Source organism: Saccoglossus kowalevskii, chromosome 19 (assembly GCF_978046115.1).
Source record: "Saccoglossus kowalevskii chromosome 19, keSacKowa6.1, whole genome shotgun sequence".
NCBI classification, from domain to species: domain Eukaryota; kingdom Metazoa; phylum Hemichordata; class Enteropneusta; family Harrimaniidae; genus Saccoglossus; species Saccoglossus kowalevskii.
Genome location: NC_140659.1, coordinates 18,983,852 through 18,997,839, shown reverse-complemented (window position 1 = coordinate 18,997,839; position 13,988 = coordinate 18,983,852). Strand labels below are relative to the sequence as shown.

Sequence of the window (13,988 nt, the reverse complement as noted above, 5' to 3'; positions counted from 1 at the left end):
TGTAATTTATAGGAGCAACCACGATCAAGTTTAGTCTGTCTGTCAGCATTCTTTACTCTCTGTTTGTTTATATTACCTCAAACCTTGCAAATAGAAGTGTGCATGGAATCATGGGAAGAAACGGCGTGCATTGCCGTGTGATAACTGTCATAAAGGTGATTGACAGGTTATACTTGTTTACAACTCTGGAAGGACAATTGGAATTTACCAGGTGTGCTTGTGATTTACATAAAAAAGGATGTTTACAACTCTGGAAGGACAATTGGAATCTACCAGGTGTGCTTGTGATTTACACAACAAAGAATGTTTACGATCTCCTGACTTGCCTACGTGAGACAGCTGCTAGCAAGACCACATTCTGATTGGTTCCTGTGGAAACCCAGGTGGTGTACCTGAATTTGGGCCTTTTATGCCTTATAAATAGGCTAGACTGAGGACAGGTGTGGACCACCATTTTAGTTGAGTTCTCTGTGTGTTGCTGCTGCGATATTGTTAGACAAGTGATACAGAAGCCATTAACTGTCATCCATTTCTACATCCTGGAACTGTGCGTTATCACCAATTCACACTTCCCTAGACAATCCCCTATTTTAGTGATTTTATTCATTGTATTATTCTGTGCTTTGTCTCTCGTAATTATTTTGAGATGTATTAAAGTCAGGGGCTTTAACTTGATATTTTGGTGTGTGTGTATTTCATTTCCAGTACTAATGTCTTGTTTACCCCATTCTAGCAGTGAAAGAACCCCCTGTCCAGTGTGAGTTCTGAGGGTGTCCCTCTCAATATCAATAAGCAGGCCTTACACTGTGACACTGTCCAATATCATTTGCGTTACCAAGTAAGGCAAATGTAGATAATGCATATATATGATCGACACTATCGCGTGTACGGTAGTCTAGCAACTACAAATTACCCGAAACTTGTATATTTACAGAGTAAATAATATAGGATACACGACAAGTTGGTCACTATGTTGATTCAAATAAAGTAAACATGAAGCGACGCTCGCGAAATCGCCTTGTCACAGATCACGGCATGACTTTCCTTACCTAATGTATATATATAATTATATATATATATGGTGTTCAGGCTTAGCTATATGTTTTTGGGAGACCACATACTTACGACAAGATTTCTATCGAGATTTTTGTTCAGTTTATGTAAGCATAAGCCATTTGCGGGTTCCAATGACATGGGCATTTTGTCTAGGCACGTCATCACATCCATCATTTTGTTTTCTGCTAGAATGTATGAGATTAGGTGAAGAGGAATAAGTGTATTATAATAAAAATAAAAGCATTGTGCAAATGTTTGAATAACAAAATGTAAAATCATTTCTGTGTTGGTTTAAGTTCTGTGCTCTTCGTGAAAAAATGGCACACTGGACAGTTTAAAAACAACCGTTAAAAGTTGACCTCATACAAGTTGCCGAGATTATACAAAGAGCAGATTAGCGGTGGTCAATAAAAGATCGGATGAACCCTAACGTTTATTGTTATTAAAATAACCTATGTTGAATCAAGCAAGAAAGAGGAAATGAATCTGAAAATCACGTCGGCAGATTTCGATACGAATCTGACATTTCATATTGACCGTGTGAACTTGTAAACCAGGAAAGAGGAAGTAAAATAAATAAAAATAAAAATCCGATACACCTTTTTAAAAAACTGCAAATAAATCTTTGAGACCCTAGTAATACCTTTTATTACTTTCAGCCAAAAATGAATTTGTAATTTCATTACGGTGTAATAAAACTGTATTATTATTATTATTATTATTATTATTATTATTATTATTATTATTATTATTATTATTATTATTATTATTATTATTGCTCTGACCTACCCTACCTTTCATTAATTGTACTTCTAAACAGAAATATACTTATGTGAATAATACTTGAATCTGCAAATACATCATGCAACAAAAATTATCATTGTCTCACTTGTCATGCCTTTTTGGCAGACAACCATGAGTGTGCGAACGTAACATCACGCCATATAACTTGTGTATTAACATATGGCATTTGAGTGTGAAGAGCCCCACAGTATAACGATACCATGCTTTGAAACTCATAAAGTGCGTCCCAACATCAGCAAATCGTCCCCATATTTTGCAGTTTGGATTGCCCTTTTCATTGGATTGTCTATTAACATTACTATGATTCCACACATACTTCTAGTCCACATTAGAACCATCATAAAACAGCTCGTTGAGGGTTGACTAAATTCGGTCAAAGCACTTATAACATTTGAAGTAGGTGTAAAAATACCGACACCTTCTTCACGATCAAAAATCATATTTGTTTTTTGCAACCACTGTTATCGTTCTACTTATAGGATATTATTTCACCCACAGAATAGCTTTCAGAGCATTACGTATTAGTTTAAGCTGATGGCGTACAAGGAGGGACTGAGATTGGACACGCGTTTGTTTCCAATGTGAACTATTGTAATCTATATGCAGCAGGGGGGAAATCCCATTGTAAATTATGATGAAACTCTGATCACGTGATACGGAATTGAACTCTACTTCGTCTTACCAACCCATTAATGGCGGATTGTTTCTCTACAGTCTGTGCAGCTCGTAGGGAACGCTCATCTTAAAACGACTAAGTTCCGGTCTAGAAATATTTTTCCACAAAGGTAAGATTTAAATACTTATTCAATACTAGTATCTACCCCCCCTGTTACAGCCAACGAAAGATGTACCATATATAAAACCGTTATTCTCTTAATATACTGATCTAGAAAATTGGGTTGCCTGATTTATACAAAATGGGAGGAATTGAAAGCTGTTCATAGCCTGCCCTCTTTTTATATAGAATTCCTCAACTTCCATATAAGTTTATTTGATTTGTTTTGCCCACTTCCCACATCTTTCGGAATTTCTGGTCTTCTACATCTTTCTTGACAAAGCTTTCATCTGCCTGCAAGATATGTCTGTGAATTTATCATCTGCCCAGAAATTTCTATTATAATAGAGTTTTCTTAATGCAAAAATCCCCCCCTCCTTCCTAAAAATTAATGTTGTTTTTGTCTCAAATGTGACATTCTCAAACAATGCCACTTTACAATGCTTTTACTCTCAAATTTCTCCCCTATGCTCAAGAAACTGTACACCATTTTCCCTATTCTTAGAAAATTGCAAAATGAATTATTTTCCCTACCCTCAAAAGATCTTCTCGGAATGTTTTTTTTTTCTATGAACAGCTCCGTGAATAAACCTGCCTACCAAGACTGTACAGTCAGACTGTACTGTCTTATTGATCACGTTCACATGCTTATACTATGGAATGTACCATGGCAACACAGCAATGCAGTCTGAACGTTGTCATGATTGACTGTTTGTGACAACGTCGAATTATGTCCTGATATTTGTTTTCATACGCGGTATGTTGGTTATATTTACACAGTATTCGGTGATTCCAGTCATGTTTACGTGATTTTTAGTTCAAAATTTAAATTCTGTGAATTTTCGTAAATATACATTGTGTGTGGAGGTTTCTGTATGTCATAGAAAGTTTACCAATAAGATCGTGACTACTCTGCTCTCAATCAGGTTTACGTTACTTATTGTTATATGACGTAATGCTATAGCGTGGGCTGTTTGCTACAGAAACCCAACATGGATTCTACCATAGTCAAACGGGGTGGACATACAGCGAATTGATACGCACTGTTTCGAACCGAACAGATCATAGAGCTAAAATGTGTTAGAACCATGAACAGGTGAACTGAACACAAACTATCAATGACCAGATACTCGGACAGGGAACCAAAGTTTGGTAATCGCTGCTGTACTCAGGCTTTCCTGTTTTGTGTTACCCCAATTTCGCTATAGTAAGATTCATGGCGGTGTCCGACTGGGCAGCCAACGACCGAATGAAATGGACGCCCACTCGGACAACGCCGTGGATCCATGTGTGAGGGAAATTCCATAATTGTGTGACGCTGTTAAACACGTAATGTACTTGGACAGAGCTAACTATCTAACTATCTATATATTCCAGAAAACTGACAATGGATTCGCAACGTCAAGAAAAGTGGCCCTGCATAGTCACTTTCACTTTAGCTGCATTGGGTTATTTTCGTTGTAACCACGGAACGACACGCAGAAAATGTTTGCCATGCCTATTGAAATCACGAGGAGGTGACAGGATGGAAAGTTTGTTTGCTAACGAGGACGGTAGAGACGGAGAGACGAATAATGGACCGAATATAAATGATGCTAAATCGTGTAAACTTTGTGATGGGTTGAACATGCAATGGAGACATAAGACAGCACCGACAAATCCAGGTACTAGTACTATGGAGTGTACACACACCGTCCCTCAACACCGAGGGACGGTGATCTAAATGATAAAACAGTGAATTTAAAACCCACTGAATATGCCTGAAATGCTAAATCAGCGAAATTTAAACCCAGTGAAAATTAGTCATTTTACAGTACTGTGAAATACTTTATTTTAGCTGGAATTAATTTTCGCTGAAAAGGCATTTTGGGTGTTTTGTATGGAATTTGTATGGAAGTTGAATGTGAAATATAGGGAAAAAAGTATATTCGCTGGATTTTATTTTCACAGAATCATCCTTTCAGCGAAAATAGCGAAAATAAAGTATTCTACAGTACTATGGAGTGTACACCAATTCGTTCACACTACATATTGACAATGGCCTCCACGATATGGAAAATTAACAATGTGTTAATTCATATTTATGGCGCAACACGTATAAATAAATATTTTAAAATTGCAATGGGAGTTGAATCAAACAAACCAATTAACTTGAAACTTTTCGTTTCAGTTTAAACTGTGAAATTTATAAGTATTTATCAGGATGAAGATGCCATTGTTGTCCTTAGAGTACCAGTAAAAAGACTTAAGTGTCAATACAGTAAAAAGGCGGTAGTTTTCACGCCGCGCATGTGCGACATTTATGTTTATAAACAATCCCATGCGCACTCCTTTTGACCCCGGCGCAACGTACACTAATTACCGTTGCTGACTCCTCCGATGCCTTCCAGTCACCAAAGAAATTACATAGTTAAAGTTTGGTAACGTCTGTACTCGTTGATCTGCACAACAGTCAGAGTCGCCATCTTTGTTCTTATGGGACCCATATCCCGCAGATGCGTGCAGTCACCCATCAATAAAGAAAAAGAGATTTTACTATAATTCAGATGACAAAAGACTGCACAACCAAACGTAATCGTTATATTGATCGACATTGCGTTACCCCTATACGTATTTTTAGCTCCGCTGCCGACTTTGTCGAGCGGAGCTTATCATATGAGTGATTGTCCGTCGGCGTCCGTCGTCGTCCGTGTCAATGTTTTACTTTTTCGAGTTCTTCTTGAAAACTACAAGCCTGAATGCTCTGATACTTGGTGCGTATGTACCTAGAGTAGACCTCAATTAGATTTGTTCATTTCACGATATCTTCAATTCTCTGATTTTGGTGAATATTTTTGTCATTTTTGGTAAAAAGTGATATTTTTGACTTCTTGTTAAAAACCGCAAGTCCGATTGCTTCGATATTAAATATATAGGTACTACATGTGGACATATTATACATACATGTTGTATTGTTCATTTTCTAATGATATCTTCAGTTCTTTAATTGAAATATGTCTTGCTAACAGCGGAGCTATCTCAGCCGAGAGGCTGCTTGTTAACGTCACAGTATCACTCTGTTACTATAGAGGACGTGATTTACAGGAAGGGTGCATTGAACAAAAATGTGCTTCTTTTGCTTTTGTTTAACACATTTTCTGCATTTGTTTGCACATTGACCGATTGTGTTTTTTTTTCTTGTTCACTGAAGAAATCTCAGTCCAGGGTGACTATGAAGAAACGACTGAGTTAAACACATTGGTTGAAAATAGTGATGATATAGAATTCCGTTCGTTATATATTCAAGGTGAGTTGTGATTCGATATGTTACCATAAAGCCATCCATGTTTCATGATATACGATATCGCAATTAAAAGGTTATTTATTGTGGGTTATATGCTAATTGGTGTATGGTCCTCCCTGGGCAGCATACACTAAACTACAATAACTGTTTGTTTTTGTTGTCTACAGATTTGCCATCCGCTAGAAGTGTGACTAAAAAGAAAAGCTTAATTCGGTACTACCTAACGCCGGCACTCTGTTTGTTATGGTTGTGTGGAGTTACCGCCACTATTGTCGACGACTGGAGTTACCGTCTCGTGATAAGCTGGGGCAAAGCCGAACGGATTCTTCACTTGATGTCATATTCCACGTATCTGCTCGTGTTAGTTGTTCCAATCATATCACGGATTATATCTATGTTCTTCGAGTCTCGGCTCCCGGGAAACTGGTGGGTCTACGTACTGACGGATTATCATGTACTCACTCGCCTCCGCCTCATTGATCTGTCACGTGTCAAGAAGTTCGGTTTACTCTGCATCCTGTTCCCACTCACCTGTGTCGGCTTTCAGGCAGGTTATAATATATACGAGATCGTAAATAAATGCACTGCAATAGACATTAGAAAATGTATCGCATTCACAGCTTGTTTTGCCGGGGAAGTCATGTTTGCATCATTTTGCTATATAATTCACCTCCTGAAACGGTCACTGGAAGCCGATCTAAACTCAACCCTTCTCTTTCTAAAAACAAACATTGAAAATGTGCAATCATGTCGACGCCGCATCCTTGAAACATTTGCAGATTTCTTGAGATTGGAAAGTCTTATTTCAACCTGGCTCGTATTTCAATTCTCTGTTGCAATTTTCAAAGTGTCGTGTCAGATTTATTGGAATTATTGGGTTTTCAGTGAAAATTCCACATTCCTTCCAGCAGTGTTGATTAATGTTATGATTTGGCTCGAGTGCTTCATGTTTCTACTTCTGCCGCCTCTGGCCGTTGGTGGCTTCAGCATCGATTATTTATGGAAAGAATTCAAATTATTATCAAAAATGATGTACAGAGAGGAATATTTCACACAGTGGGACGCAATTATCAAGTGTCTAAATCAGCTGAAAAGTACGGAAAATTCGATGTATTTGACAATGTTTTTCTCTGTATTGGGGGTATTTTCCGCGATCCAACTCGCTGACCAATACGCGGATTACTGGCACGAAGATACCATATGTACATGACAACGGCACGATTATGAGGGCGCTCTAATTATAGGACGAGATTCCCGGGGTAATGTCTTATGTCAGCCTCGTTCCAGGGAACATAACCCAAGAAAAATTAGATTCGACGTTAGTTTACATGCACCTGAGATTCTAAACAGAAGATCTACATATACGGGAAATTACCCCCACTACAGGGTGTTGATATAATCCAGTATTTACATGTATGTCTTGCATGCAAAACTCTTCGTACACATCGTATAGACATATACATTACCTCTCTAATTAGTTTCATGAAGTGAATATCAAAAGTATATGATTTGGTTAAGGTCACAAATAAAATATTGGGCGCTATCACAAAGGCGTACTTTTATATTACTGTACAGTCACTCTGATGATAGTCTGTGGCATTCAACTGTATCATCCATGTCAGTCGTGACCCCTTTAGTGCATGCTGGGATATGTCAAGTGGATACTGCCAAAAGGGTCTTTTTAGCGAGAATGTTGTTTTAGCTAATTTAGCTAACCTGTAATTCAAGATGTAGCTAATTTAAAAGAAAGTATTATTCTTACAGTGAGATTGTGATACTTTAGCTAAATTAAGATTTCTCAAGAAATTATTGAAAAACATCTCATGTCTCAAACATTAGTACTTTTTGTTGTCTTGAATTTTTCTTAAAATGTAGGTTTTTGGAATATATAACAAATTCAATAAGGCTAACATCCATAGAAACTGTTCTCAAAGCATTTGTACCAACGTTTTGTACCACACAATAATGTACTAGTATGTCCAGCCAGTGTTAACTGAACATGAACTAATGCAAATATTCAATATTGTTCGGCCAAAATGCTATTTTGTTGATAATTTTCAACATGGATATGAACTAAATAAGACTAACTGGTTCGTGGCCCGCTCTGATTTGTAATCAGATTGGTGATTGGTGCAGTATGAAACTTGATGTGTGTATTATTAAAGAGACAGTAGCCATAACTATTATTTGCAGATTTCTATTGAATAGAACACGATCTGTCCTGGGGTAATTAATGTGAGCTGTTGACAGTCGATTTAAATTGTACATAAATATTTTTGTATGCTGGATTTAATCTAGTGTTTCAGTTTATGCTTCAATGACCTCATCTCTATTTCCAGTACGTCAACTGAAGTTATTTAATAAATCTGTTATTTTTACATACATTTATCATAAATGTAATGATTACACAGCTATTTTTGAATTTTAATGCCAACAATTTTGTATACATTATCACTATTTACAAATACTCTTTTCCATATTATGAATAGTTCTTTGTATCTCAACTTTTTCTGCAAGTTATTTAATTATTGTTTTCCAAATTTGTTTGTGTTTTGAACATATTGTATTTTAAGCTTGTTTCAGAGTAAAGGATTATTAATGCCAATTAAAAAGGACAGAAATGAAATGTTTTTATCCAAAAAAAGTCTGCGATCTGCAACCCTAATTAACAAGCAGCCTATCGGCTGAGATAGCTCCGCTGTTAGCAATGCACATTTCAATTAAAGAACTGAAGACATCATTAGAAAATGAACAATATGAATAGTATCAAAGCAATCGGACTTACAGTTTTTAACAAGAAGTCGAAAATATCACTTTTTACCAAAAATTACAAAAATATTCACCAAAATAAATAGAGAATTGAAGATATCATCACAAAACAAACAAATCTGAGAGAGGTCCACATGTAGTACCTATATATGTAGTATCAAAGCAATCGGACTTGCAGTTTTCAACAAGAAGTCGAAAATATCACTTTTTACCAAAAATTACAAAAATATTCACCAAAATTAGAGAACTGAAGATATCATCACAAAATGAACAAATCTGAGAAAGGTCTACATGTAGTATCTATATATGTAATATCAAAACAATTGAACTTTTGGTTTTTAACAAGAAGTCGAAAATATCACTTTTTACCAAAAATTACAAAAATATTCACCAAAATTAGAGAACTGAAGATATCATCACAAAATGAACAAATCTGAGAAAGGTCTACATGTAGTATCTATATATGTAATATCAAAGCAATTGAACTTTTGGTTTTTAACAAGAAGTCGAAAAATATCACTTTTTACCAAAAATTACAAAAATATTCACCAAAATTAGAGAATTGAAGATATCATCACGAAATGAACAAATCTGAGAGAGGTCCACATGTAGTACCTATATATGTAGTATCAAAGCAATTGGACTTGCGGTTTTTAACAAGAAGTCGAAAATATCACTTTTTACCAAAAATGACAAAAATATTCACCAAAATTAGAGAATTAAAGATATCAACATGAAATGAACAAACCTAAGAGAGGTCTACCCAAGGTACATATACACCAAGTATCAAAGCATTCAGGCTTGTAGTTTTCAAGAAGAAGTCGAAAAAGTAAAACATTGACACGGACGACGACGACGAACAATCACTCATATGATAAGCTCCGCTCGACAAAGTCGACAGCGGAGCTAAAAAACAGTGAAGAGTCTCAATCGACAGCGGCCTCATTGGTTAAACACTTTCAATGAAGATAAATTAATGTAAAAATCATGTTTTGACTGTTTATGCAATCAACAACATCAAATGAAAGTTGCTTCAAACTTTGGCAAATATGAATGTTGAATGAGACTACAAGTTGCAGGTGCAATAGGACATGCAACAGAAACCTGCAAATGGCCCATCCGGGATTCCTAGCCTCTGACGAGGTCTCGTGTGAAGCAAGATTAAAATGTTCAGAATCACATGAAATATTTCCCATCAATACTAGCAGCTGTCACAGCAAGGTTATTTGCTGTAGTTTTTACGACTTCTGCATCACTGACATTAACCAGTTTTTGATTTGAGAAGCATTTAAAATAAATTCACAGCTGAGTAAATAAATTACATACTACAAATAATCTAATAGTGAAGTTTCATTCGGAATCTACTTCGTTTGAATAATATAATTTAAAAAAAAAGAAAATATATCTGTGACATGCTGATTCGCTGAATCACAAACGATCTTGCAAGGCATTGAAAAAGTCAGTTGCCAGGTAGTTTAGTCCCAGGAAATGGTTTTTAACATTTCATGATTGACGGTGGTGCATATGATAAATACAAAGTATTTGTTTTTATAGTATAGTGTGGTTCAATAAACAAGGGCAAGGTTTCAGTAGTTTCACTATGTTTATTCAACATAATCATCTATGTTACTTTCACATAATTATGATTGTTTGGAAGTGAAAGATATGTGAAAGATTATAAACAATAAAGATTAAATTTATTTACAATATATAAATTTGTATATAACGTTTATCTTTCTAACCTTGTGACATTTTCGAGAAGTCGATCATAAAAGAGTGTTGCACAACTACCAACTGAGGCACTGTCACCACCATATTGTTCTGAACACCAAAACTGCAACATTGCCAGCCAAGATGGTGAATGGTTTACTATGCACTTCTCAAAATCATTAAATGACTGGTAGTTGTGATATAACAATATTTTTACAACAGTGCGCCGTTCGGCTAAAACCTGCATTTACTAGCCTTATGCCATGCACTGTATTCTGGAATTTTGACAACTTTGTTTTTGTTCGATGCAAAATAAAAATCTTTTCCCATGTTGTGCAATATGTAAATGTACAAAAGTCATACATGTTAGTCTTCGAGACACTAAAAATGTTGAAAGCCAATACATGACATTTACTAACAGTTTGGTCGTGATATGGTATGGTATATTTCACTTTTAACATCTGAACAATGATAATGACGATTGTACATCGGTGAGTTATACTTGCACTTTTCATATGCAGATTAGCTCATTATTATTCATAATTATGCAAATCAGCAACCTACATTTTATAACCATGCTTGTTTGAGGTGTTTTGAAGAAACGCCACCGAGTACAACGTCACATGACACAATTAAGACAATGAAGTATAGCACCAAGATATCAAGATGAAAGAGTTACAATGAATTAGATGGTTAAAGCGTGGTGGTCGTCGAGCAGCGCATGTTCGAATTTAATGTAAATAAACAATGTATTTTACACACGTTGTGTACGTCGCTATGAGTCCCATATCGAACAGGACGCGGCGTGACGACTGCCGCCCTTTAAAATAGGCACAGTTTAAGTGGATATCTTCAATCAGAGAGGTGTACAGTAAAAAACTTTATTTTAGCAGGAATTAATTTTTGCTGAAAAGAAATTTTGGGTGTTTTGTATGGAATTTATTGTCACTGATTTTTGACGAGTTGAATGTAAAATATAGGAAAAAGTTATATTCGCTGGATTTAATTTTCACTGAATCATTCCTTCAGCGAAAATTATTTCCAAGCGAAAATAAAGTAATCTACATTATATCAAAAGAGATGCTTACAATAATGTAAATGATTATGAGTAAAAGCCTGTACACTGGTCGCATACACTAAATACCCTTACTCAATTGAGATTCTCAAGTCAATAATTTTTAGTTCTAAAAACTAATCTTTAGATTTTAGGAATCAAACACAATTTCTAAAGAAGCATGCATGTGTGTCATTAAATTGCTTTGATGTGTCCATTCAAGATTACCAAACCACACATAGCTATGTTCATACTTGCATATACCCATCCCAGATTAACAAGATCACACAGTTCTGCTGACTTCATCTCAGGTTACAAGACCACACATAGCTATGTTCACACTTGCATGTATCCATCCCAGATTAACAAGATCACACAGTTCTGCTGACTTCATCTCAGGTTACAAGACCACACATAGCCATGTTCACACCTGCATATACCCATCCCTGATTAACAAGATCACACAGTTCTGCTGACTTCATCTCAGGTTACAAGACCACACACAGCTATGTTCATACTTGCATGTATCCATCCCAGATTAACAAGATCACACAGTTGTGCTGACTTCATCTCAGGTTACAAGACCACACATAGCTATGTTCACACTTGCATGTATCCATCTCAGATTAACAAGATCACACAGTTGTGCTGACTTCATCTCAGGTTACAAGACCACACATAGCTATGTTCACACTTGCATGTATCCATCCCAGATTAACAAGATCACACAGTTCTGCTAACTTCATCTCAGGTTACAAGACCACACATAGCCATGTTCACACCTGCATATACCCATCCCTGATTAACAAGATCACACAGTTCTGCTGACTTCATCTCAGGTTACAAGACCACACATAGCTATGTTCACACTTGCATGTATCCATCCCAGATTAACAAGATCACACAGTTGTGCTGACTTCATCTCAGGTTACAAGACCACACATAGCTATGTTCACACTTGCATGTATCCATCCCAGATTAACAAGATCACACAGTTCTGCTGACTTCATCTCAGGTTACAAGACCACACATAGCCATGTTCACACCTGCATATACCCATCCCTGATTAACAAGATCACAGAGTTCTGCTGACTTCATCTCAGGTTACAAGACCACACATAGCTATGTTCACACTTGCATGTATCCATCCCAGATTAAGGTAGCGAGACTATTATTTGTGTTGAAAATTACGATTTTCACATTTATTTATTAATTGATGAAATGCACTATAAACTTTCATGTGATAAAGTCAACATAACATAGAATGTCATGTAAGTTGGTTAAAATGTAGATTTTCTGAAGGGAAGCAAGGCAGCTTCAGTAGTGTTTTCCAAAATCAACAACACAGGTTTAATATGTGTGCCTATAAGTTTCAAAGATAAACTCAAGACAAAGCAATGTTAGGATGTGTTATCAGTAGCTATCTGACACACAATTAGTGTTTCCAAACATTTGAGTGGTTTGTCTCCGCCCCTATTTGTTTCACAGATTAGTTATTTGCATATGAATGTGTCAGACACAAGGTCACACAGCCACTGAAAAAAATCATTGATTTTGGTGTTTTCATCTGCCGATTTTATCCAATTATAGCTATCCCATTCCTTTATTTTTTTGGTTTCCAATAGCCTTACACATTTGGATGTCCCTACACATATTAAAACAGACCTTGATGGGAAAACTAAATGATTGTGCCGATAAACAAGCTTGAAAATCTTTGCTGTTACTTCATGGACGTTTTCTAGGAGTTTATGTTTTTCAAAATACAAGGTCTTTAACAAAAAATAACGTATACTTATTGTCGTCGGATTAACACCAAATTTTCACAGCTTTAAGGTGACAGTGAGAGGAACTTGAATGTGTCCAGACAAACTATTTCATCGATTATTTACCAACGAGTTGTGGTTTGAGTTGGGGGCAATGCGACTAAAACAGTAATTGAAATTCAGCACACTATTTTTTAAAACGCGTTGCTTGAATAAAACTGACCAGACACATTCAATTTACCAGACTATTGAACAACTAGGAAAAGTGAAAAAAATACTTCTTATTGCCAGCATAAATGCGTAATTATTTTTTTTACAGAAAAAGTAATTTTTCACCTTTGGTTGAGTAACGCGTCGTAGAATGCAGATACGGGCATGCAATATACACTTGTGTAAAGCTTGAAGTCTGGCGATTCTAAAAATATATACTTTCCTGGGTCTATTTGTAGTCATTTAGTCACAATTAGAAGATGAAAACAAGTATGCAAATAATAGTCCCGCTACCTTAACAAGATCACACAGTTCTGCTGACTTCATCTCAGGTTACAAGACCACACATAGCCATGTTCACACCTGCATATACCCATCCCTGATTAACAAGATCACACAGTTCTGCTGACTTCATCTCAGGTTACAAGACCACACATAGCTATGTTCACACCTGCATATACCCATCCCTGATTAACAAGATCACACAGTTCTGCTGACTTCATCTCAGGTTACAAGACCACACATAGCCATGTTCACACTTGCATGTATCCATCCCAGATTAAC

The 13,988-nt window shown here is 36.2% G+C and overlaps 1 protein-coding gene across 1 annotated transcript; it reads left to right on the top strand.

Annotated features, from left to right (window-relative positions):
- Positions 1-3,647: 3,647 nt before the first annotated feature.
- Positions 3,648-8,228, top strand: LOC144359837 (uncharacterized). Its single transcript, XM_085493669.1, has 4 exons — positions 3,648-3,731; positions 4,013-4,299; positions 5,826-5,921; positions 6,086-8,228. Exons 1-4 carry the CDS (start codon positions 3,724-3,726, stop codon positions 7,126-7,128), a joined length of 1,434 nt encoding a protein of 477 aa, XP_085349795.1. The 5' UTR covers positions 3,648-3,723; the 3' UTR covers positions 7,129-8,228.
- The last annotated feature ends 5,760 nt before the right edge of the window (positions 8,229-13,988 follow it).